At 38.8% G+C, this 25,852-nt stretch overlaps 4 protein-coding genes across 13 annotated transcripts; 3 read left to right on the top strand and 1 right to left on the bottom strand.

Annotated features, from left to right (window-relative positions):
- The first annotated feature begins 541 nt into the window (after positions 1 to 541).
- On the top strand, positions 542 to 9,751 carry ift88 (intraflagellar transport 88 homolog). Its single transcript, XM_077727576.1, has 25 exons — positions 542 to 762; positions 869 to 931; positions 1,085 to 1,144; positions 1,283 to 1,330; positions 1,399 to 1,462; positions 1,553 to 1,622; positions 1,697 to 1,787; positions 1,866 to 1,970; positions 2,047 to 2,149; positions 2,562 to 2,908; positions 2,976 to 3,046; positions 3,139 to 3,225; positions 3,620 to 3,719; positions 4,024 to 4,110; positions 4,413 to 4,599; positions 4,685 to 4,793; positions 5,191 to 5,341; positions 5,403 to 5,518; positions 5,586 to 5,638; positions 5,894 to 5,959; positions 6,041 to 6,147; positions 7,665 to 7,728; positions 8,691 to 8,792; positions 8,871 to 8,994; positions 9,656 to 9,751. Exons 1-25 carry the CDS (start codon positions 682 to 684, stop codon positions 9,699 to 9,701), a joined length of 2,502 nt encoding a protein of 833 aa, XP_077583702.1. The 5' UTR covers positions 542 to 681; the 3' UTR covers positions 9,702 to 9,751.
- On the top strand, positions 9,738 to 15,545 carry il17d (interleukin 17d). The gene is made up of 2 exons (XM_077727584.1): positions 9,738 to 10,191; positions 15,118 to 15,545. Exons 1-2 carry the CDS (start codon positions 9,854 to 9,856, stop codon positions 15,431 to 15,433), a joined length of 654 nt encoding a protein of 217 aa, XP_077583710.1. The 5' UTR covers positions 9,738 to 9,853; the 3' UTR covers positions 15,434 to 15,545.
- On the bottom strand, positions 15,079 to 25,839 carry eef1akmt1 (EEF1A lysine methyltransferase 1). Of its 4 annotated transcripts, XR_013327801.1 has the most exons (11): positions 25,590 to 25,839; positions 25,412 to 25,494; positions 24,949 to 25,229; positions 24,600 to 24,739; positions 19,622 to 19,702; positions 19,441 to 19,530; positions 17,142 to 17,215; positions 17,001 to 17,074; positions 16,860 to 16,933; positions 16,712 to 16,792; positions 15,079 to 15,469 (listed from the first exon to the last, which is right to left on the bottom strand). XR_013327801.1 is itself a non-coding variant. In XM_077727585.1 (4 exons), the coding sequence occupies exons 1-4, from the start codon at positions 25,740 to 25,742 to the stop codon at positions 24,606 to 24,608; spliced, it is 651 nt and encodes a 216-aa protein (XP_077583711.1). In that variant the 5' UTR covers positions 25,743 to 25,839; the 3' UTR covers positions 24,237 to 24,605. The 4 variants fall into 4 exon arrangements, 1 of the variants encoding a protein (XP_077583711.1); XR_013327800.1 differs by lacking the exon at positions 17,001 to 17,074 and having other exon boundaries at positions 15,080 to 15,469; XR_013327802.1 differs by lacking the exons at positions 17,001 to 17,074; positions 17,142 to 17,215 and having other exon boundaries at positions 15,081 to 15,469.
- LOC144203955 (intraflagellar transport protein 88 homolog) lies at positions 17,049 to 23,756 on the top strand. 7 transcript variants are annotated; one of them, XM_077727579.1, is made up of 24 exons: positions 18,617 to 18,898; positions 18,986 to 19,057; positions 19,194 to 19,253; positions 19,342 to 19,395; positions 19,506 to 19,572; positions 19,656 to 19,725; positions 19,924 to 20,014; positions 20,105 to 20,209; positions 20,286 to 20,388; positions 20,466 to 20,812; positions 20,886 to 20,956; positions 21,022 to 21,108; positions 21,179 to 21,278; positions 21,359 to 21,445; positions 21,515 to 21,701; positions 21,766 to 21,874; positions 22,120 to 22,270; positions 22,332 to 22,447; positions 22,723 to 22,775; positions 22,845 to 22,910; positions 22,973 to 23,079; positions 23,153 to 23,219; positions 23,288 to 23,380; positions 23,466 to 23,756. In XM_077727579.1, exons 1-24 carry the CDS (start codon positions 18,818 to 18,820, stop codon positions 23,585 to 23,587), a joined length of 2,466 nt encoding a protein of 821 aa, XP_077583705.1. In that variant the 5' UTR covers positions 18,617 to 18,817; the 3' UTR covers positions 23,588 to 23,756. The 7 variants fall into 7 exon arrangements, 6 of the variants coding, with proteins under 6 accessions (XP_077583707.1, XP_077583705.1, XP_077583706.1 ...); XM_077727578.1 differs by having other exon boundaries at positions 18,622 to 18,898; positions 23,285 to 23,380; XM_077727581.1 differs by lacking the exons at positions 18,617 to 18,898; positions 18,986 to 19,057 and adding an exon at positions 17,049 to 18,238 and having other exon boundaries at positions 23,285 to 23,380.
- Positions 25,840 to 25,852: the final 13 nt, after the last annotated feature.

Raw genomic sequence — 25,852 nt, 5'->3', positions numbered from 1 at the left:
CATTCGCACGCATTCAACCAATACCCTTTTATAAAATATATATATTATTTTTACAACAAATGCCGTTCTTTCGACTTGGTAACTTGGCATTCAACAGACCCCCGAGGTTTTTATTTGGCTCAACTATAAATAATCATGTAAGATTTTTATTTAACCTGTGAATCAACATGGGTCAAAAGTGACCTGGTTGAGTTTTTATTTGATTTTCACATAAACTGCATGAGATGGTGAAACTGCAGCGTCCGCTTGTATCCTAGCAACAGTTTGCGCTTCGACCAATGAGCATTTGCGCAAGCGATGGTTTTGCCAATTCATTTAACTCGCAACTGACAGCAAATCTTATTTGTCGACCATTTTTTTGTATATCAGCCCTGTATTTATTATTATTCAAACGTGTCCATACATTTATAGTTTAATGATGTTCTAAAAAAGACAAAAACCCAAACTATTCTTAATTTGCCATTCACACGCGCCCCATAGAAAATGAGAGATTCGACCAATCAGGTCGAGGCTAAATTGTGATGGACACGAAAAGAGCGAATCATGCCTTTTCAACAAACCTATTCTCGCCCACAGTGCGTGGAATTCTGGGATTGACAACAAACTCCTTGGTTATCTTGTTTTTTAATTTTTATTTTAATCGACTAACGCTTCAAACTCACGTTTTTTTCCTTAGGGAAAATGGAAAATGTACATCTAGCGGTAGAGGAGGATGATATTTATTCAGGATACAACGACTACAACCCGACGTTTAACACGGAGGTAAAAACACTTAGCATGCTACATTCGACTTAGCTTTGGTTTCTATGCAACTGTAAATCCGTGAAATGCAATATGTGTGCAATCACGATGACTTTATCAATTAAAGGATCTTGATAACGATGCGGGATTCCAAGAAGCGGTTCGAACCAGTCATGGAAGAAGACCCCCGGTGTGTATAAGCACATAAAATGATAATATTTGTGCTATCATAATGGCCCAAATGTGGCCCATTGTGTGATTAAACTGTTGATAAACACGTGCTAGTTGTGCCCATAACACGATCTATCATGTTTAGTTGTCTTGAACCACTTTTCTTGTGCAGCTGACGGCAAAGTTTTCCGGCACTGCCGCTGGGGGGCGCCCCTTAGCTTCATCTTATGGGGTAAGTCAATTTAGTGAGTTTTGGTACTAGATTTTCATGAATTACCTGGTGACGTTTTTTTAATGGTACTTTCCCCAAATGATTTGGGAATTTCCTCCATTAATTAAAGTTTTTTTATTTTATTTTTGTTGTTTGCAGGCCCGTATGAGCTCCTCAATCGGCCGACCCGTGACTGGAGCTGTAATGGTAATGTATTGATTACTAAAATGTGACAATACAGATTTAATATTTATGTATGTCTGCTTACAAACCAGGATGCAGCCTCTCGTCCCATGTCGGCCGTTAGAGCAGCGGGTTACACCTCATCGCGAGCGCGTGGTACGTGTATTGATTATGTAATATTGCCCAAAAGCTTAATATTTCAACTTATTTAACAAAAAAAAAAAAATCTTTCCATCGTCACGCTAGGCTCAGCATTTGACCCTCTTGGCCAGTCCAGAGGCCCTGCACCTGCGCTGGAGGAGAAGAAAGAAGATTTGTGAGTTCCCCATGACATTCATGTATAATCTCGATTGATCCAAATATGATTTAAGCACATTATTGTCACCTTAGGCCCGAAGAGAAGATCAAGCTGTTGGAGAAGAAAGTGAACGACTTAATCACAGAGAGCTGCATGGCGCAAAGCACGGGCAACTCGCAACTGGTCGGACTCCGTTCATCATTAATTATGTATTTTGGGGTCTGTCGTACTGGATTTGAGTTGTTGTGTTTGTTTTGGCAGGCTCTTGAGAAGGCCAAAGAAGCTGAGAGAAAGGAGCGGGTATTGGTGAGACAGAGAGAGCAGTCTGGCAACGCAGAGCAAATCAACATAGATCTTACCTATGCTGTCAGTTTTCTTGGTTGATAGGAATTGCCAAAGGCACATATTTTTGGGTGTTTATTGTTGTTTATTCAAATTTCAGGTTTTGCTCAACCTGGCTAACCAATACGAAAACAATGAGATGTACCCCGAAGCCCTGAGCAGCTACCAACTCATCGTCAAAAACAAGATGTTCACCAACGCAGGTGGGCTTTACTTTCATCACTCTCCGTTAAAGTTTTGTTACATTTTCTCTCGTTTTTATGCTTATTTTAATTGAATTTTAAGAAAACTCAAAGGTCGGATTGAGGTCTGTCTGATTGTCCTGGGTAGTATGCAAGTTGTAACAAAGTCTGATTACAATTATATTTACTTTTTTGCCCTCATTCTTTTCTTTAAAAAAAAAACAACTCATTTCATAAGAATAAAGTCATATAAGCTTAGACAGATGGCAGACACTTCTCTTACTTGTTTTGACTCCATGACAAAAAAAATGCTTCCACTCCACATTTCATTAAGAAGTGATGTTCAAAGGTCAGACTGCTGATAATTATAATTTTTCTAAATGTATTTTTTTTATAAAAGAAATCTGAATTATTCCATCTTTTTACATTCCAGGGCGCCTGAAGGTGAACATGGCTAACATCTGGGTGAAGCAGAAGAACTACGCCAAAGCCATCAAATTCTACCGCATGGCGCTGGATCACATCTCGGACGACTACAAGGAGATGCGGATCAAGATCATGCAGAACATCGGCACGGTCTTCGTGCTCCTGGGCCAGTATTCGGATGCGGTGGCGTCCTTCGAGCACATCATGAGCAAAAACGCCAACATCAGGACCGGCTACAACCTGGTGTTGTGCTACTATGCCATCCGCGACGCCGAAGGCATGAAGAACGCCTTCCACAAGCTCCTCGCCGTACCCCTGCAAGTGCAGCATGAGGACCAGTACATCGCCGCTAACGTAAGACAGACTGCGAGCGTCCGAAAATGAAAACACACGTTGACCGGGTCGCCGTGATGCGTTTCAGGATGACATCAGATCCAACATGTTGATGGAAGCCCTCAAAAACGACAAGCTGTACCAATTGGAGAGAGACCTGTAAGGAAATAGTAGCTCCTGTGAATACTAAAACACAAAAATAACGTTTTCACTTTTTGAGTGTGATTTATTTACGATTTATTTTGCCACAGGAAAGCTCGTGCCGAGAAGTACGTGATGACCGCCGCCAAGCTCATTGCTCCAGTCATCGAGTCGTCGTTCGCCGCTGGATTTGACTGGTTTGTTTTCTTTGACTTATCTAAAAGCAGCTTGTTAAACTTTCATAGTTACGGCCACCAAGCTCCTCCTATTGGAAAATGCTGTACTAGTTTGCAAAAATGTGGTATGATATACGTCAATTTTCAATGCTTCTTGACTCGCATCCAGAGTGACATAAAATGTGGCATTTTTTCAAAAAACACTTTAAAAGAATCACTGTCAAAATCCAAAGTTTTATGGCAAAATGTCCATTCTTCGAAATGATGCGTGAATAGTAGTATCTTTTCCAGACAGATATTAAATATTTCTCCAATAAGGAGTATTCTTTAGGTGACAGCACAAAATACCACAAGATGAAATTTTACTGGCTACTTTCAAATATCTGTGTTAAGCGTAATTCATTTCTATATTTAGGTGTGTGGACATGGTGAAGGGCTCTCAGTACGTGGAGCTGGCCAACGACTTGGAGATCAATAAAGCCATCACCTACCTCAGACTGAAAGACTTCAACCAGGTGTGGGGGGGGAATGCTCCTTCAGCAACAATGTGTCGTCGGCTTTGCTCTTCGTGCGCTGCCGCATTGTTAGCTTTGCTCGCCAGCGTTTTCATCTAAACAAACTGCTCGCTCCTCATTCTCATCCATCGCATTCCTTCTGTCCTTTTTTGGTGTGCTCTTCCCTCCGTTCATCTGCATGTATAAGGCCGAGGTATGTGCACCTTCTGCTTCCTTTTGTTTCGTTTGGTCGCTCTCCGAATCACTTTACGGCTTACACCAGTAAGGTCATGAACTGATGTCCATCTTTTGCCGCATTTGACAGGCAGTGGCCATACTCAAGACCTTTGAGAAAAAGGAAAGCAGAGTCAAGAGCGCAGCCTCGACCAATCTCTCCGCTCTCTTCTTCCTGGTACGTCTCCTGTTCTTTGCGAGCTATCAATTTTTTGAACAACCATCTTTCACATGGTCATTTATTATGTATGTAGCACTTGTTGTTTAAGTAGTAGTTTTGCCAGAGTCAAGTCATCTTAGTGGACAAAATACTTTTTCGAGGGGTTGTTTGAATAATATTGGTTAAAAAAACAATGCACATTTTCTTCTTATTATTTTTTTTTAAATATGCAAGAAAAACAATCAAAGGGAAAGATTTTTTTTCCTCCAAAATAAATGGTTAAAACATGAATATAAACTGTATAATGTTTCCTATTGCAGGAAAAAGACTACGAGCAGGCGGAGCGCTACGCCGATCTGGCCATGATTGCCGACCGCTACAACCCGGGAGCGCTTGTCAACAAAGGGAATACCGAGTTTGTCAAGCACGACTACGTCAAAGCGGCCGAGTTCTTCAAAGAGGCGTTGAGGAATGACTCCTCTTGCACCGAAGCACTTAGAAACCTGGGTAAGCACCAAAATGAAACACCGAGAAGGGGGTCCAAAAGCCTACCAAAACAGGGCCGTTGTTTGTTTTTTTTGTTCCCGGGAAGGTTTAACGTACAAGAAGCTGAATCGTCTAGATGACGCGCTGGACTGCTTCCTGAAGCTCCACGCCATCCTCAGGGACAGCGCCGAGGTCATGTATCAACTGGCTGACATGTATCCTTCTCCTTAAAAGATTGAGGGTGATAGAGGTCAGGATTTTTTTTGTCAGAATAGGGATTTTGTTAAAAAATAAGTAAAGAATATTTACCGTTTTTCCAGTTTTTTAGTTGGGTATGAAAATTCTCAAAATCAAAAAGTAATTGTCAAATAAGACCCTAAAAATGGGAGTATGAAAAAAAAGTTAAAATATGTATTTTCTTTCCTTTTTTTCAAAGTAAATATAAATACATTATTGCATTTCTGCTAACAAACAATAATTTTCTTTTTGTTTTGAAAAAGAGAGCATTGTTACTTAAAAAAAATCCTTCCAAGCTTCAGAAAAGAGCCTTACTGTATATACATGATCATTTTTTAAAGAAAAAGAAAAGCAATTTATCTTTAACTGCGTTAGCTACGAGCTACAGGAGGACCCTCACCAGGCGGTGGAGTGGCTGATGCAAGTCATCAGCGTGGTCCCCAACGATCCCAAAGCTTTGGCTAAACTGGGGGACCTGCATGACTTGGAGGGGGACAAATCGCAAGCCTTGCATTACTACTGCGAGGTAAAACCCCTAAAAAATCCAATTGTTGTGAGAGTTTGTTGACGACGTGACTTTTTTTCAGTCCTTTAGGCTCTTCCCTTGCAACATGGAGGTGATCGAGTGGTTAGCTGCCTACTATGTGCAGACGCAGCTCTACGAGAAGGCCATTCACTACTTCGACAGAGCCATACTCGTGCAGTGAGTTGGATGAAAGGCGTTGTTTTCATTTTGTGCTTTTTCTCTGACGTGCTGTGCTGTTCCTCAGACCAAACGAGGTGAGGTGGCAACTCATGGTGGCCAGCTGTTACAGGAGAAGTGGTAAGTGCTTGTGCGGTGATCTTTACATGTTAACATTTTTAAACCTGAGGTAATGACATGACTTTTGTTAAACTTGTCACCCACCGTTTTGGAATCAGTTGTAAATCGTCACAAAAACACTGAATATTATTGTAAAAGTGGCTTTCATTTGGAATATTTTGATAATTATACAAAACAATGTCCTATATAACTTAACCTGCCTACTGTAGATTTTAACATTTTTTTTCTTCATTTTTCTGGGTTCTTTTTTTTCAGGAAACTACCAGAAAGCTCTGGATACTTACAAAGAAATCCATCGCAAGTTCCCTGAAAATGTGGAATGTAATTCCTTACATTTTCTTCTTCCTGATTTATCTTTTAAGCACGAGGAAAGATGACATTTCTTTTTTGGTGTGTTTCCAGGTCTACGCTTCTTGGTTAGATTGAGTCAGGACATGGATCTGCAGGACGTCAACAACTACGCCGAGAAACTGAAGAAGGCGGAGAAAATGAAGGAGCTCAGAGAACAGGTATGGAAAATTTTGGAAATCGGCGTGCACTTTTTTTTAAAAAATGAAAAGGGCCCCTAAATGCCATTTATCATATCTGTTCCCACCCTTCCTGATTGAAAACATGTGTTCCTCTTTTTGTGTGCCTGGTGGCCACGGAGATCCATTTTGGAGATGAGAAACAGCTGTTTTCTTTTCTTATTGTTCTCTGGAGAACATGCACTCAAACACCTGTCTTGCACAATTGGGATATTGTCATTAATTCATTGGGCGCCGCCGACAACAATAGACATCCTATTCATCTTTCCAGTTAGCTAGCGAGCTAGATGACGTAACGAGTGGAAAGAACGATGGCTAAATAGTGAGCTGGGCTACCTAGTTAGAATTTACGGCATTCAATCAATGGGCTAATGTGTCTAACTAAGCTGAACTAGAATTTAGTATACAGTCAAGGCAGTATGCAGTAATTTACTATTTTTTAAAAATAAAAATAAAAATTGTACATTTTATTAAAAGAAATGTGATACTGTGGTCTAAGCTGCAAGATGTTATCCGTGAAACGATAAATTTAATTGAAACATAAGTGAAATGTCTACATAAGAAGACGTGTGGTCTTTATGGGACAGTTTTTTTTAATGATTGGAAATAATCACTTGCTCTACAGAGAGTTAAAGCTTTCTTTATAGTAGGGTAAAGGAACCGCATACTTCAGCTTTGCACTCATAACGATTCCGAGTGACTTTTGTCAAATCATAACCAGCTGCTCCTGTATGAGCTCACCCTGCTGGTCGGCGAGACAAGAATTGCGTCCAAACTGTGCGACCGCAACGATTGGGATGGTTGAGCGTTCAAAACGAATCAAGCGACGTTCCAACATCACAAGTGAAGCTCGTCAGTTTGCTGCCGAGTCATCCAAAAGTGCCGTCATGGTTTTAATGACTATCCTGTTGAGTTATTGCCTTTTGTTCTGCTTAATGTCTGGGGATTCTTATTCCCGTAAAATGACTTTGGGATGTGATAAATATGAGGGAAGCTCTGGTGTCAAACTCATTTTGCCTGCATTACTTTCAGTGCACATTTAGGACCGCATACACCATTTTGCCCTCCAAATTGTCGGAATATAAGCTTCATTAGTGTTAAGGTAATAGACAAGATAGCTGTCGTTTGGCTTTATGAACTTCAAATGCAATTTGACCTTCAGTGAGTAATGTGGTGGTCTCTGGCAAAGGCAAAAACTTTCAATGTATAAACCATAGGCAAAGTGAGTCTTTAAATTTGGTGCTGTTAATTTTGGTCTGTTTTGTTGTTGTTTTATTTATTAATTAATTTATTTTGGATCTAAGACTGCCTTTTTCAAAATTGATGAAGACATTTTTAGCTCAGCAAGTACAAGGAAACCTTCCTTTCATGAATCCTATTTTCTCTATTCCAGTCAAATTAGCAATTTAGAAACGCCATGTTCATTTTGACTCTGATTCATTTTGGCTGTAGTTTATAACTGTATTGCCGACCCAATACTTTTGCACTTGTCTCCGCAGAGAGTGAAGTCGGCACGAGAGGGCAGCTCGCGAGGACGACGAGAAGGCAGCGCAGGTAGTGCGGGTGAGTCCCACTTTATTCTGAATGGGTGCAAAAAAATATTCTCCCAAAGTCACCATAAAGTGAAACGGCTCATCTCTGATTAATACACACAACTGGCTTTTCCCACGCATCACATGGCGCCTTCGCAGTGCCCCGAGAAACCTCGAACGGACGTGAGAATTTTCCCTCTTTTCTGTAAAGACTGCAACGCTTTAACAACATGCGAGAAAAGAGTCACTCCGCATTTTTTCCCTTTTGAATAATAGCTGCCATTGACGACGATCGACGACCATTCAAGAGCTTAGAGCTCACGTGAGGAGTTTGTCAAAAATTCTGTTTATTGGCCAAACTTAATTTTTTTTGCTGAGATGAAGCCATTTGAGCAATGTTAAATTCTTTTACAGCCATTTTAAAGCTACACTTTAAACATGAAACATCACCCATTTTCCCCAACTAATTTGATGTCTAAGACTGTCAATGGCAGCGATTGAGTTCAAGGAATACCGTATTTTCTCACATATACGCTGTACTTGTAAGTAAAAAAAAATGGTGGCTGAATCAAGGCTACGGCTTATATGCGCACAAAATACACATGACATGCGTAATGTGTACCTCATGTTATTATTGCACCCAGAGACTTGGTGAACATTATACCGCTACGGACACACTTCCTGGTTGTGCTTGCGTATGCTATTATTGGTCAATATGTGAGAAAATATGGTTATACTTCCTTTTTTTGCTATCTTTAAAAAGTTCACCTTTGGTTTAAGGAGTACTATAATAACTTTAATAGTCCTCAGAGTGGCTTTGTCCCTCCCCATTGTTTAACACTCTACTTTTAGTGTCCACTTTTCCAAGTGATGTTCTCCCTATGAAGCATTTTGCCAGAAATTTGTCACTTTGAGTGAAGGCAGAGTGGGTTTTTTTGTGTGTGTATGTTGCCCTGGTGACCAAACACCCTGACTTTTCCGTTCACGTTGCAGACAGCGGCAGCAACGGCCACAAAAGCGAACGTCCGGGTGTCCAGGTGATGTCACTCTCCGCTTCTTACGACCCTTACGAGAGCAGCAGCCCCAAAGAACTTGGTGAGGAGCCGGCAAATAGATTTCCATTGGCAAAAAAAAAAAAAAAAATGGGGCTCACCCAAAGCCGCGTGTGCTCAGATGCTTCCTACGTGGATCCGCTGGGGCCCGCGACGGAGCGACCCAAGACGGGGGTCAAGGTGCGGGTCGATGACGACGATGATTTTGCAGACGAAGAGCTCGGAGATGACCTTCTGCCGGAGTAGTTAGGTGGCACACGCAACCCGTTACTTTTGATTGGCTCGCAACCAGATTAGGGGCTTAGCCTCTTGCGACCCTCGTGAGGAAAAGCAGTTTTGAAAATAACCATCATCGGTCACCAGTTTAAAGTTTGACATAAGTTGGGTGGCTTTACAAAACAATAGTTTTATGCACAAACACTCCAAATTCCAGTCAAATTGATTTCAATGTCTATTGCTGTCAATGGTAGCCAATAAGATAATACTTAAAACAACTGATTTATTTATTTATTTTTTAGCAGATATCCATATTTTCAACAAATGAAACTGGTACTTGTCCCTTGCATCTTTTCATTTTTCTTCAGAAAAATTGGGACACACCTGCGCTACAGTACACTGAATTAATAATATAATCATAAATGTATAAATGTATCATATGAATGAATTAATTTTTGGGACAGATATGATCATTTCAACACTTATTTTGCAAGACCATCCCCCTGGCGGTGGAATTCAAGCAAGCGTGGCAACCAACTGTATTCTCACCTATTTCAATAATAATATTGTTTTGTTTTTTCTAAGTTTGTTTGTTTTAAAGGAGCTACGATTAGATCTATTTTGATATTGTGTAAATAATAAAGTAGCTTGAAAATCCAAAAAGAAATAATAATTTGAGGTTGTTTTTAGCATTGACACAGCTGCCCCTGAGTGCGCACCTCCCACTCCCAGCTGAGGTGTTGCTTTGTGTGGAGACGGACGGACTGACGGACGGACTGACGGACGGACGGACGGACGTGGCGTGGCGTGGCGTGGCGTTCGAGTGTACGCTGCGACCACGTGTTCCCGTTTGAGTTACTATCGCAAACCCCGACAAAGCAGCTCGCCATGCCCCGTGGGTTCGGGATCGGGATCCGGGTCCCGCTCCTGGTGGCGGCCACGCTCCTGGTTCTCGCCGCCGGCGTCAGCGCGGCTGCGGGTGGCCGCGTGAAGAAGAAGGCTTCCCGAGGTCGCTCTTGTCTGGACCTTCCCGAGGAGATACTGGAGCAGATGTTCGGGCGCCTTTCGGTCGGCGTGCTGAGCGCTTTCCACCACGCCCTGCAGCTGGAGCCCCGTGAGAGGGTCAACTTGAGCTGCCCCAGCGCCGCCGCCCTGCGCCCGACTTCGGGCGAAAGCAAGAGCAAACTCCCGGTCAACCTGCTCAGCGTCTCCCCCTGGGCTTACAGGTAAAACAAACAAAAAACAAACAAACTAACAAATACACATAAGACAAATGCAGTCATATTGTAAATAACCTGCAAGCACACGCAACAACAATACATTGTGTTTCGACATAAGTGCAATTTGCAGTATGTATGTGTGTACATGCATGTGTGTACATGCATGTGTGTACATGCATGTGTGTACATGCATGTGTGTACATGCATGTGTGTATATGCATGTGTGTATATATACATGTGTATACATGCATGTATATACATGTATATACATGCATGTATATACATGTGTATGCATGCATGTATATACATGTGTATGCATGCATGTATATACATGTGTATGCATGCATGTATATACATGTGTATGCATGCATGTATATACATGTGTATACATGCATGTATATACATGTGTATACATGCATGTATATACATGTGTATACATGCATGTATATACATGTGTATACACATGTATATATACACATGTATATACACACATGCATGTACACATGTTTATACATGAATGTATATACATGTATATACTTGTATGTATACATGCAGGTATATACATGTATATACTTGTATGTATATACATGTATATACTTGTATGTATATACATGTATATACTTGTATGTATATACATGTATATACTTGTATGTATATACATGTATATACTTGTATGTATATACATGTATATACTTGTATGTATATACATGTATATACTTGTATGTATATACATGTATATACTTGTATGTATATACATGTATATACTTGTATGTAGATACATGTATATACTTGTATGTAGATACATGTATATACTTGTATGTAGATACATGTATATACTTGTATGTAGATACATGTATATACTTGTATGTAGATACATGTATATACTTGTATGTATATACATGTATATACTTGTATGTAGATACATGTATATACTTGTATGTATATACATGTATATACTTGTATGTAGATACATGTATATACTTGTATGTATATACATGTATATACTTGTATGTATATACATGTATATACTTGTATGTATATACATGTATATACTTGTATGTATATACATGTATATACTTGTATGTATATACATGTATATACTTGTATGTATATACATGTATATACTTGTATGTATATACATGTATATACTTGTATGTATATACATGTATATACTTGAATGTTTATACATGTATATACATGTATATACTTGTATGTATATACATGTATATACTTGTATGTATATACATGTATATACTTGTATGTATATACATGTATATACTTGTATGTATATACATGTATATACTTGTATGTATATACATGTATATACTTGTATGTATATACATGTATATACTTGTATGTATATACATGTATATACTTGTATGTATATACATGTATATACTTGTATGTATATACATGTATATACTTGTATGTATATACATGTATATACTTGTATGTATATACATGTATATACTTGTATGTATATACATGTATATACTTGTATGTATATACATGTATATACTTGTATGTATATACATGTATATACTTGTATGTATATACATGTATATACTTGTATGTATATACTTGTATGTATATACTTGTATGTATATACATGTATATACTTGTATGTATGTACATGTATATACTTGTATGTATATACATGTATATACTTGTATGTATATACATGTATATACTTGTATGTATATACATGTATATACTTGTATGTATATACATGTATATACTTGTATGTATATACTTGTATGTATATACATGTATATACTTGTATGTATATACATGTATATACTTGTATGTATATACATGTATATACTTGTATGTATATACATGTATATACTTGTATGTATATACATGTATATACTTGTATGTATATACATGTATATACTTGTATGTATATACATGTATATACTTGTATGTATATACATGTATATACTTGTATGTATATACATGTATATACTTGTATGTATATACATGTATATACTTGTATGTATATACATGTATATACTTGTATGTATATACTTGTATGTATATACTTGTATGTATATACATGTATATACTTGTATGTATATACATGTATATACTTGTATGTATATACTTGTATGTATATACATGTATATACTTGTATGTATATACATGTATATACTTGTATGTATATACATGTATATACTTGTATGTATATACTTGTATATACTTGAATGTATATACTTGAATGTATATACTTGTATATACTTGAATGTATATACATGTATATACTTGTATGTATATACATGTATATACTTGTATGTATATACATGTATATACTTGTATGTATATACATGTATATACTTGTATGTATATACATGTATATACTTGTATGTATATACATGTATATACTTGTATGTATATACATGTATATACTTGTATGTATATACATGTATATACTTGTATGTATATACATGTATATACTTGTATGTATATACTTGTATGTATATACATGTATGTATATACTTGTATGTATATACATGTATATACTTGTATGTATATACATGTATATACTTGTATGTATATACTTGTATGTATATACATGTATATACTTGTATGTATATACATGTATATACTTGTATGTATATACATGTATATACTTGTATGTATATACTTGTATATACTTGAATGTATATACTTGAATGTATATACTTGTATATACTTGAATGTATATACATGTATATACTTGAATGTATATACTTGAATGTATATACTTGAATGTATATACTTGAATGTATATACTTGAATGTATATACTTGAATGTATATACTTGAATGTATATACTTGTATGTATATACATGTATATACATGTATATACTTGTATGTATATACATGTATATACTTGTATGTATGTACATGTATATACTTGTATGTATATACTTGAATGTATATACTTGAATGTATATACTTGAATGTATATACTTGAATGTATATACTTGAATGTATATACTTGAATGTATATACTTGTATGTATATACATGTATATACATGTATATACTTGTATGTATGTACTTGTATGTATGTACTTGTATGTATGTACATGTATATACTTGTATGTATATACATGTATATACTTGTATGTATATACATGTATATACTTGTATGTATATACATGTATATACTTGTATGTATATACATGTATATACTTGTATGTATATACATGTATATACTTGTATGTATATACATGCATATACTTGTATATACTTGTATGTATACACGTGTATACATGCATGTCTATACATGTATATACCTGCATGTCTATACATGTATATACCTGCATGTATATAAATGTATATACCTGCATGTATATAAATGTATATACATGCAGGTATATACATGTATATATGTGCAGGTATATACATGTATATATGTGCAGGTATATACATGTATATACCTGCAGGTATATACATGTATATACCTGCAGGTATATAAATGTATTTACATGCAGGTATATAAATGTATATACCTGCATGTATATACCTGCATGTATATACCTGCACGTATATACATGTATATACCTGCATGTCTATACATGTATATACCTGCATGTCTATACATGTATATACCTGCATGTATATAAATGTATATACCTGCATGTATATAAATGTATATACCTGCATGTATATAAATGTATATACCTGCATGTATATAAATGTATATACATGCAGGTATATACATGTATATATGTGCAGGTATATACATGTATATACCTGCAGGTATATACATGTATATACCTGCATGTATATACATGTATATACATGTATATACATGCATGTATATACATGCATGTATATAAATGTATATACATGCAGGTATATAAATGTATTTACATGCAGGTATATACATGTATATACATGCAGGTATATACATGTATATACATGCAGGTATATACATTTATATACCTGCATGTATATACATGCATATACCTGCATGTATATACATGCATATACCTGCATGTATATACATGTATATACCTGCATGTATATACATACAAGTATATACATGTATATACATACAAGTATATACATGTATATACATACAAGTATATACATGTATATACATACAAGTATATACATGTATATACATACAAGTATATACATGTATATACATACAAGTATATACATGTATATACATACAAGTATATACATGTATATACATGCAGGTATATACATGTATGTATATACATGTATGTATATACATGTATGTATATACATGTATGTATATACATGTATGTATATACATGTATGTATATACATGTATGTATATACATGTATGTATATACATGTATGTATATACATGTATATACCTGCATGTATATACATGTGTATACTTGCATGTGTATACATGTGTATACTTGCATGTGTATACATGTGTATACTTGCATGTGTATACATGTGTATACTTGCATGTGTATACATGTGTATACTTGCATGTGTATACATGTGTATACTTGCATGTGTATACATGTGTATACTTGCATGTGTATACATGTGTATACTTGCATGTGTATACATGTGTATACTTGCATGTGTATACATGCCTGTGTGTACATGCATGTGTGTACATGCATGTGTATACATGCATGTGTATACATGCCTGTGTGTACATGCATGTGTACACATGTGTACACATGCATGTGTATACATGTGTATACATGCATGTATATACATGCATGTATATATACATGTGTATACATGCATGTATATACGTGTGTGTATATATACACATGTATACATGCGTGGAAAAATAGGCATGTATACTTGTGTATATGCAAACACCAATGTATATATACAAGGCTTTTCACCTTTAAAAAGAACAGTAGACAATGTTTCTTACCAAAGGTTTTGATTTAATAAGGTTTTTTGAGGAGTATATTTACTTTGTCTTTTTTTTCTCCAGAATCTCGTATGACCCAAGCAGATATCCCCGTCACATCCCAGAGGCATACTGCCTGTGCCGCGGTTGCCTGACCGGACCACTGCGCCAGGAGAGCCGGAATTACCGCAGTACTCCGGTGTATGCTCCCTCTGTCGTACTCAGGCATTCTGGTGCCTGTGTCGGGGGCCGCCGCTCTTACTCAGAGGTCTACGTCTCGGTGGCGGTGGGATGTACCTGCGTCCCCCTGATGGACAAGGACCGGGCGCTGCAGAACACCACTCGCACTCTGGACTCTTGGAGGACGGCTAAAACTAAATCGGCAGGGTTCTGGGGATGAAGTTGTTTCTTGAACAGGAAGTGACACGTTCAGGCGCTGAAATAAATAGGAAGGCATTGATAAATGACCTGTACAAAATCTATATAAGTTATATTAAAATGTTGTCACCTCATACTTGGACATCATTTATATTTCATTGACATCTATTGTATACATGCATGTGTATACATGTGTATATATACATGCATGTATATACATGCATGTATATATACATGCATGTATATACATGCATGTATATATACATGCAAGTATACACATGTATATGCATGTATATATACATGCATGTATATATATATATATATATATATATATATATATATATATATATATATATACATGCATGTATATATATATATATATATATATATACATGCATGTATATATATATATATATATATATATATATATATATATATATATATATATATATATATATATATATATATATATATATATATATATATACATGCATGTATACACATGTATATACATGCATGTATATATAGATGCATGTATGTACATGTGTATACATGCATGTATATATACATGCATGTATATACATGCATGTATACACATGCATGTATATACATGCATGTATATACATGCATGTATATATACATGCATGTATACACATGTATATACATGCATGTATATATACATGCATGTATACACATGTACATACATGCATGTGTATACACATGCATGTATACACGTGTATACACATACATGTATACACGTGTATACACATGCATGTATACACGTGTATACACATGCATGTATACACGTGTATACACATGCATGTATACACGTGTATACACATGCATGTATACACATGTATATGCATGTATATATACATGCATGTATATACATGCATGTATACACATGTATATGCATGTATACACATGCATGTATATACATGCATGTATATATACATGCATGTATACACATGTATATACATGCATGTATACACATGTATATACATGCATGTATACACATGTATATACATGCATGTATACACATGTATATGCATGTATACACATGTATATGCATGTATATATACATGCATGTATATGTACATGCATGTATACACATGTATATGCATGTATATACATGCATGTGTATACACATGCATGTGTATACACATGCATGTGTATACACATGCATGTGTATACATGCATGTGTATACATGCATGTGTATACACATGCATGTATACACATGTATGTGTATACATGCTTGTATATCGATGTGTATGAAAGAGGTAAAACTGCAGATATTACCAGATACTCCCAGAGAGTGGTGGCTCAGTGGTTAAGTCATCAGTTTGCCACCTCTGTGGTCCTGTGTTCAAATCCCAGTGCCTGCAAAAATTTTCCAAATATTAATCAGGTAATTGAAAGAGGTAAAACTACAAGTACTACTTCTTACTCTCACAGCATGGTGGCCCAGTGGTTAAGTCATCAGTCTTCCACATCTGTGGTCCTGAGTTCAAATCCCAGTACCTGCAAAAATTTTCCAAATATTAATCAGGTAAGTGAAAGAGGTAAAAGTACAAATACTACTTCTTACTCTCACAGCATGGTGGCCCAGTGGTTAAGTCATCAGTCTTCCACATCTGTGGTCCTGAGTTCAAATCCCAGTCCCTGCAAAAATTTTCCAAATATTAATCAGGTAAGTGAAAGAGGTAAAACTACAAGTACTACTACTTACTCTCACAGCGTGGTGGCCCAGTGGTTAAGTCATCAGTCTTCCACATCTGTGGTCCTGAGTTCAAATCCCAGTACCTGCAAAAATTTTCCAAATATTAATCAGGTAAGTGAAAGAGGTAAAACAACAAGTACTACTGCTTTCTTCCACAGGGTGATGGCCCAGTGGCTAAGTCATCAGTTTCCCACATCTGTGGTCCTGGGTTCAAATCCCGGTGCAGGCAAAGATTTTCCAAATATTATTTAGTTAAATGAATAAGTTCTAATGCCTAAGTGTTTAAGTGTATAAGTATTCAGTGGTGGATGAAGAATTTTGTCCAAAAACTGACTAAGTGTTTCACCCAATTTCCTTGGATAAAACTGCAAGTACTACTGCTTTCTCTTACAGGTTGGTGGCCCAGTGGCTAAGTCATCAGTCTGCCACCGGTGTGGTCATGGGTTCAATTCCCAGTGCCGGCAAAGATTTTCCCAATATTATTCAGTTAAATGAATAAGTTCTAATGCCTAAGTGTTTAAGTGTATAAGTATTCAGTGGTGGATGAAGCATTTTGTCCAAAAAATGACTAAGTGTTTCACCCAATTTCCTTGTATAAAACGTTTCAACACCTATGTATAAGTGGGGCACGAGTTGGTGTAGTGGGTTGCACACTCGCCTTTGCACCGAGAGAACGTGAGTTCGCTTCCCGGTGTCGGCGGTTCACTGACCAAGCAAGCGGTCGAGGGTCGGCCGAAGGCCGACCCGAGAACGCCTTTCGCACATACAGGTCCATCAAGTGTCTTCCGAACTGCCGAAGGCAGTTCGGAATATAACCTTTTGCTGAAAAGTATGACTAAGTGTTTAATAAAAATTAAAAAGTTTTTCTTTTTTTTTTCTTGTTCCATTTCCAGACTACTTGGTTCGGTGATCAGCCAAACAACGGCAGCGGGAATCGAACCCAGGTCTCCCAGGCGGGAGTCCAGTGATCTAACCTCTGCGCCAACCAAGTGACTACACTTTCCTTTGTAATCATTTGAGTATTTTTAGAAGAAGTCCACAGAAACAACTAAGTGAAAATGTGTTCGAACCGGGATTTGAACCCAGGTCTCCCAGACAAGAGTCCGGTGAGTTAACCACTACGCCACCAAGTAGCTACACTATCCCTTGTAATCATTTGAGTGTCTTGATTGCAAGAACACAGAAACAACTAAGTGAAAATGTGTCCCAACCGGGATTTGAACCCAGGTCTCCCACGTGGGAGTCAAGTGACTTAACCTCTATGCCACATATACATTATACATGGTCATTTCAAAAACATTTACATGCATGTATACACATGTATATACATTATGCAATGCCTTTTTGTAACAATTAAACATTCTATACATCTTTACCCTTTTTGTAAAAAAATGGAAAAACATAACCTTACTGTACAATTAAAAGCAATACTATACATGACTTAATTTTTTTTTTAACAACAAATACCCTTACTCGAGCTGCCCCCCCCCCATTGTTTCTCAGGAAAGAAGCCCAACAATACATAGTATTGTTTTCATCATTATTATACAGTCTTTAAAAAATAAATGACTTACAACGAGGCGTAGCTCAAACCAATGACATCACAAAGAGTGTTTGTGAACACAACATTCCATTACGTAACTCCCTTCATGTTGAAGCTAACAACTCAACAGTAGACACTAAAAATGACCAACCGGAATTTGAACGTCAAGGAGGACGACCTCTATTCGGGCTACAATGATTATAATCCACTTTTTGATTTCAAGGTGAGCATCGTATCAATATGGTTTTTCGTTCTTTTAGGATCAGATTGTGAAAAATGGACTCGATGAGTCGCATGTTCATTCTTACAGGAGTTGGAAAATGATGCCAATTTCCAAGAAGCAATCAAGAGCAGTCATGGAAAACGAGTGCTTTTACAACCAGTCTGTATTATCGTTATCGTCCCATTTATCTAATTCGCTGCCATTGACAGGCGCCTAATTTATTTGAATTGGGAAAGGCTGGCAGTCAATGATTTACGGCGGGTGCCTAACCATTCCCTTTTGATTTCCCACATAGATTGGCGGACATTTGACTGATTTTACTCCAGGGGGGCGACCTTTAACATGTTCCTCTGGAGTAAGTCCAAAGTTTGATTTTCTCGCATTTACGCTTGCTCATGTTAGCATAAAAAAACGACAACCCAATTGCTCATTTCCCTTTACAGTCTCGTACTCCCATGCCGTCATCAGTAAGTCGACCCGTGACGGCAACGGTGCAGGTAACCTAACCATCACAAATAAAATAAAAAAAGTTGGGTACTTACACGGGAGCTGTGGGGTACCCCAAGGGCAAAGACTGATTCTGATTCTTTCCACAATTCGTCTCTAGCAAAGTGGAGCAGCTCGCCCAATGTCTGCAATCAGCGCGGCAGGTTATTCTTCCTCACCCACCCGATGTGAGAACAACAACACCATTGACATAAAAAAATATGAATAAAAACATACCGTTCTGATGAAAACAGCTATGGTGTCATTTTAGGCACAGGGTCCGATTCTTTGGGCCATTGCAGAGGTCTCGCACCCCCCCTGGAAGAAAGGAAAGAAGACACGTGAGTAAATGTAATGAAAAGTTTACATTTTTCAAACCTATTGACCTGAAAGACTTTCTTTAAAATGTATATATTTTGGAACAATGCCATCATTTAAACTGGAGAAGTTAAAACATGAAAAATTGAAAGTATTGTGTAGTTTTAAACCAAGTCGTAAATCATGACATGTGTGTGTGGTTGGTTGTGTTGCCAACTTAGTCCCGAGGAAAAGATCAAGCTGTTAGAGAAGAAAGTGAACGACTTAATCACAGAGAGCTGCATGGCGCAAAGCACGGGCAACTCCCAACTGGTCAGACTCTGTCCATCCTTTTTTCAAAAGAAACCCTATTGGTCCAAGTTGGACAAGTGCCTCTCTTTCTTCTTACACGTATGTCGGCAGGCGCTGGAGAAGGCAAAAGAGGCCGAGAAGAAGGAAAGAGCGCTGGTGAGGCAGCAGGAGCAATCCGAAGACCCGGACCAAATCAACTTGGATCTCACCTACGCTGTGAGCCTGACGACAATCTACGAGCCATGTTTTTTTTTGTTGCCTGTATTTGTACAAGTTTTGTCTTGGTCGTCAGGTTCTGCTCAATCTGGCTAACCAGTGTGAAAACAATGAGATGTACCCAGAAGCCTTGAACCACTACCTCGTCATCATCAAAAACAAGATGTTCACCAACGCTGGTGCTTGGCTAATTCCACCTTGCTCGATCGATCGAACTGGCTTTAGGGGCTGAATTTTCCAAACCTCTACTTCTCAGGGCGCCTAAAGGTGAACATGGCTAACATCTGGGTAAAGCAGAAGAACTACTCCAAAGCGGTCAAGTTCTACCGCATGGCGCTGGACCACATCTCGGACGATTACAAGGAGATGAGGATCAAGATCATGCAGAATATCGGCACCGTCTTCATGCTGTTGGGCCAGTACTCGGAAGCAGTGTCGTCTTTCGAGCACATCATGAGAAACAGCGCCAACGTCAGGTCTGGCTACAACCTGGTGCTATGCTACTACGCCATCCGTGACGCCGAAGGCATGAAGAATGCCTTCCACGAGCTACTCGCCGTACCCCTGGACGTGCAGCACGAGGACAAGTACTTGGCAGCCAACGTAAGACCGAAGCAGAGCGTCGGAAACTTCAAAACGCACGCCAACTTGACTTGGTGGCCGCCATGTGTTTCAGGATGACATCAGATCCAACATGTTGATGGAAGTGATCAGAAATGACAAGCTGTACCAGATGGAGAGAGAGCTGTAAGGAAATAGCAGCAATTGTGATTACTAGAACATAAAAATAACCTGTTCACTTTTTTGCGCAGGAAAGCCCGTGCCGAGAAGTACGTGATGACCGCCGCCAAACTCATCGCTCCGGTCATTGAGTCGTCTTTCTCTGCCGGATTTGACTGGTTTGTCTAGCTACTCTTATTATTTGCATCTTCCGTCTATAAGCACGTTCTACTGTATTTTCTACAAAAGGTGTGTAGACTTGGTGAAGAACTCTCCATATGCCGAGCTGGCCAATGACCTCCAACTGAAAAAGGCCATGACCTTCTTCAGACAAATGCACTTTGACCAGGTCAGAAACTCCTCAACTCACTGTACCCATAGCTTAGCTTAGCCAAATAGCCCAAATTGACATCAATATTTTGTTTAAAGGCCATGAAAATCCTGAAAGAAGTGGCCAAGCAGGACAGCAAAGTCAAAAGTGCTGCTGCCAACAACCTCTCTAGCCTCTTCATCCTGGTACTGCTCGATTCCAACCAGATACAAACCAGTAGCTTTTACTAACGTCTACAACCTCTGCAATTCCAGGAGAAGGACTACGAGCAGGCAGAACGTTATGCCGATCTGGCGGTGAATGCAGATCGCTACAACCCGGGAGCCTTTGTGTGCAAAGGGAACACCGAGTTTGTCAAGCAAGACTACGCCAAAGCGGCCGAGTTCTTCAAAGAAGCTTTGAGGAACGACTCCTCCTGTACTGAAGCCCTGAGGAACCTGGGTAACCTTCATAAAGAAACTACGTCCATGTTCGTATCAGTTCTGAAAAGTTTACTTCTGCTAAGGTCTGACGTATAAGAAGCTAAGCCGTCTAGAAGACGCGCTGGACTGCTTTTTGAAGCTTCAAGCCATTCTCAGGGACAGCGCTGAGGTCATGTACCAACTAGCTGACATGTATCCTTTTTTCAAAGTTGCAGATAGTCTCAAGAGATCGAGCAAATCTTCTAGTAAAAACAGGATAGAAAACCTACGCGTAATGTACAAGCAAGCTATGACAAAACAGTTAGAGGGAAATACTTGAGATTTGACGACTGACAGAACAGGGAGATGCCTGGTTGGCTCTGTTTTTATCATTATGCTTAATCTGTCTTTTCATGATGGATTTGGGTGAAAAAAAATAACACCTTTAACGATGTTAGCTATGAGCAACTGGAGGACCCCCACCAGGCGGTAGAGTGGCTGATGCAGGTCATCAGTGTGGTCCCTAATGACCCCAGAGCTTTGGCCAAACTGGGGGACCTGCATGACTTGGAGGGGGACAAATCGCAAGCCTTGCATTACTACTGCGAGGTAAAACCCCTAAAAATTCCAATTGCTGTGAGAGTTTGTTGACAACGTGACTTCCTTTCAGTCCTTTAGGCTCTTCCCTTGCAACATGGAGGTGATCGAGTGGTTAGCGGCCTACTATGTGCAGACGCAGCTCTACGAGAAGGCCATTCACTATTTCAACAGAGCCATACTTGTGCAGTGAGTCAAGGGGATATTTTGCATAAAAATAATGCCATTACATTTACCAGATCTCAACTCAATAGAGCATTTTTGAGATTTTGCAATGAGATATTCGCATCAAGGATGCGCAGTTGATAAATCTGCAGCCACTGAGGGATGCTGATATGTCATTAGGGAGCAAACTTATGAGGATTATTTAACTTCTCTCAATAAGATGCAGAAATTATGAAGTCAATTAAATTAAATCAATACTCATGTATAACCCATCAATGAAGCTTTTTTTGTGTGTTTAGACCCAACGAGGTGCGTTGGCAGTTGATGGTAGCCAGGTGTTACAGGAGAAGCGGTCAGAAATTACACTAATATACAATACAAAAAATGTATATGCTCTTGATATGAAACTTCTCTATTGCAGGAAATGGACAAAAAGCTCTAGAAACCTACAGAGAAATCCACCGCAAATTTCCAGAGGACGCGCAATGTAAGTCATCACCACCGTGTTTTCCAACGGGGCCTCCTGATCCAATGTCGATCTATGCGAAGGTCTTCGCTTCCTGGTGCGGCTGTGTCAGGACATGGGCCTGAAAGAAGTCCACGACTACGCCAACAAGCTCAAGAAGGTCGAGAAGATGAAGGAACTCAGAGAGCAGGAAAGGAAAAATGGATTTTGTAGTCCAAATATAATGGTGATGGGAACAATTGAGTATTCTGTTCCCCCTCCAGAGAGCAAAAGCAGAACGAGAAGGAGGCACAAGAAATAAGAGGAATGAAGCTGCTGACGCCAATACTGGTCAGTCATCCTGAGGGATCATACAAATGCTGTGTTGCCACCAAATGGGTTTATCTCATTTTCAGAAGGTGTTCCCAAAGGCGAGCGTGCAACGGCACCGGCGATGTCGCTCCCCACCTCCAACGAGCCATATGAGAAGAGTAGTAACCCTGACGAATTGGGTGAATGAAAAGATGGCTGCTAACTTGCCCTACCAAACTGATGTGTGCTTATCCCAAGTGTGGCAAACTTTTTGTATTTTGCTAGACGCGTCCTACGTGGACCCGCTTGGCCCTTTAGCAGACCAGCCGCGGATGGGCTCCAAGAAGCGTGTGGACGATGACGTATTCGCCGGAGAAGACCTTGGCGATGAGCTGCTGCCCGAGTAGAAACCAACAACCACCAGTGGGATGTGGCATACAATCAATTACATACACAGTTGCATGGAGAGGACCAAAATTGGCAATAGTTTATCAGAGCCACTTTAAATTGGAATGGTATGCAAATCCAATGTTCAAAGTTCTATTCTGAATAAAATATTCAACGATGGCACTTGCACATCATTGCAGTTGAGTTATTTTTTTCACAATTTGTATATTAGTCCAACTTGTTGGGAACCCTATTTGTAAATGACAACAATTCAGACCTGCCAGAAACTACCAATCTTCCTAGTTTACGACGCGAGTCTTCACCAATCTACTAAACAAGTATAAAAAACAAGAAAATTAAAGAAATGCTATCCAAAAATTAATATTAAGCTTCATTAATATTAAGCATCATTAATATTAAGCATCATTAATATTAAGCTTCATTAATATTAAGCATCATTAATATTAAGCTTCATTAATATTAAGCGAAAGGGTCATAAAATCGGAAAATGGTCTTACCCAGTAGAATTAGAATTTTTGACGCTTGGGAGTTCTATTTTTTAACAACTAAATGATCACATACTCGTTTGAATGGTAAAATTAATTGTTATCATGGTTAACTCAGGCACTGCTTTAACTCATTGGCTGCCAATGATAAAGACGCCACATGGCTGGTTGTTTACTCCTCTTTTAATAAGGAAATTGCATTCCTAACAAGACTTGGGAAATAATGTATCCCAGCAGATAGGCTGTTTTTGCTTATTCTATGTTCGGAGCTCCCCCCTCTTGAAATGCTCCTAATTGACAACTTCAAGTATTCCTTTTCCTTCATTTTGTCATATTGGGGCACGTGCCACTCAATCCACTAGATGGCATTCTTTCCAACAATAACAAAAATCTGATATAATACGTTGGTTATCTTTTCAGGAAACCAAAAAACTGAACCATTTGTTAAGATTTTGATACTTCTAACAATTTGAAAATTTTGCAATTAAAATGACTTCTCATCCCACAGTCCAGTCCCTTTTTTTACCACATTTCAGCCGGAGAGAAGAGGTGACGGGTAGTTGACGAAACATCGGAAGTCGTTGGACAAATTGCGCCGGTGCTGTGGCAAGAAGCGACACACGTTGACATCCAGGAGTTGTTTGGCTGCGTTTTCCATCACGCCACCTACAAATGAGAAAAATTGAATCCCCAATATACTCAACTAAATGTCATCACGCTGCATTTTGAACAACAATTAACCCCTTGGCTGCCAGCGACAATGATAGTCATCCAATTCATTTAAACTAGGAGCCACTGCCAGCCAAAATGGAGCAAATGTGCACCATCAGTGGCAGCCAATGAGTAAGATGTTCTCTGCAAGTATTTCCTCTGACCTGTGCACAGCAGAACTTTTCCTTTGGTCAGGTACTTGACCGTGCGAGCCACTTTACTGAGGCACTCCTCGGACAGGTAAGGCGGGTCCACCAACACCACGTCAAAGCTACGTGGCGCCACCCCACGTTCCGCCGGTCCCAGCGGCTCATTGTAGTCGTAGAATATGAATTCATCGCCGTACACGGCGAAGCGCCGGTCGTATTCGAAAACCGTTACTGATGCGCTGCCTCCGAGCTGCTTTAGCTTCTGGTAAACGCTGGGGGCGCTAACGCATGCGATTCTGTGAAATGTAAAGATTTGAATTGAACGTTTTCATTGTCAATATACAAGTATAATGAGATCTAAATTTTACAAAAACAAGTAGAGGTTGTGTATTTAAGTTAAAAAAAAACTGAACTTGAGTGGTGCACATGTTAGTCATTGTTGATCTTTAGCGTTTTTGAGTGGAAGTGGGTATCTTACCTCCCTTCTACTCCAGCTTGTTCGAGAAGTTCCTCTGCTAATCGCGTTGCAGTCTCGTCTGTGTACCAGAATTGACTCATACCCTAAACAAACATGACACAAGTAATAAATACAGGATCCATGAATAAAAAAGTAAACATCGGGACAATGCGAGGGCACATTTCAGATGATCGCTCACCCAGTCCTCCTCCACGGCTCCCACGGCGAATTGATCGGCGGGCGTGGAGACATCGCAAGTGTTCTTCTTGCCTTGGTTCTCTTCATAAAACTCCTGCAAAGCCGCCAGGGTGTGAGCGGACAACGCCGGCACGTCGTCGTCGCTGTCGCTCATGTTGATCAGCGGAGATCAATACACGATAGATTTGCTGTTTGTAAAAATGACAAGCGTGCTGGCTTTCTGTCACCACGCTATGGCCAAGCGTGGGGAGTCGCGGTGTGATG

Source organism: Stigmatopora nigra, chromosome 11 (genome assembly GCF_051989575.1).
Source record: "Stigmatopora nigra isolate UIUO_SnigA chromosome 11, RoL_Snig_1.1, whole genome shotgun sequence".
Lineage (NCBI taxonomy): Eukaryota > Metazoa > Chordata > Actinopteri > Syngnathiformes > Syngnathidae > Stigmatopora > Stigmatopora nigra.
Note: the sequence above shows the minus strand (reverse complement) of the source record. Positions and strands in the feature narration are given on the sequence as shown.

Coding starts and splice junctions, on each gene's coding strand:
- il17d (XM_077727584.1), top strand. CDS start 9,854: ATGCCCCGTGGGTTCGGGATCGGGATCCGGGTCCCGCTCCTGGTGGCG. Junction 10,192..15,117: donor GTCTCCCCCTGGGCTTACAG/GTAAAACAAACA, acceptor TTTTTTCTCCAG/AATCTCGTATGACCCAAGCA.
- eef1akmt1 (XM_077727585.1), bottom strand. CDS start 25,742: ATGAGCGACAGCGACGACGACGTGCCGGCGTTGTCCGCTCACACCCTG. Junction 25,495..25,589: donor GAGCCGTGGAGGAGGACTGG/GTGAGCGATCAT, acceptor ATGTTTGTTTAG/GGTATGAGTCAATTCTGGTA. Junction 25,230..25,411: donor CAAGCTGGAGTAGAAGGGAG/GTAAGATACCCA, acceptor TACATTTCACAG/AATCGCATGCGTTAGCGCCC.
- LOC144203955 (XM_077727578.1), top strand. CDS start 18,818: ATGACCAACCGGAATTTGAACGTCAAGGAGGACGACCTCTATTCGGGC. Junction 19,573..19,655: donor TTCTTCCTCACCCACCCGAT/GTGAGAACAACA, acceptor GTGTCATTTTAG/GCACAGGGTCCGATTCTTTG. Junction 21,279..21,358: donor GACAAATGCACTTTGACCAG/GTCAGAAACTCC, acceptor TTTTGTTTAAAG/GCCATGAAAATCCTGAAAGA.
- ift88 (XM_077727576.1), top strand. CDS start 682: ATGGAAAATGTACATCTAGCGGTAGAGGAGGATGATATTTATTCAGGA. Junction 3,226..3,619: donor TTCGCCGCTGGATTTGACTG/GTTTGTTTTCTT, acceptor TTCTATATTTAG/GTGTGTGGACATGGTGAAGG. Junction 5,519..5,585: donor GACAGAGCCATACTCGTGCA/GTGAGTTGGATG, acceptor GCTGTTCCTCAG/ACCAAACGAGGTGAGGTGGC.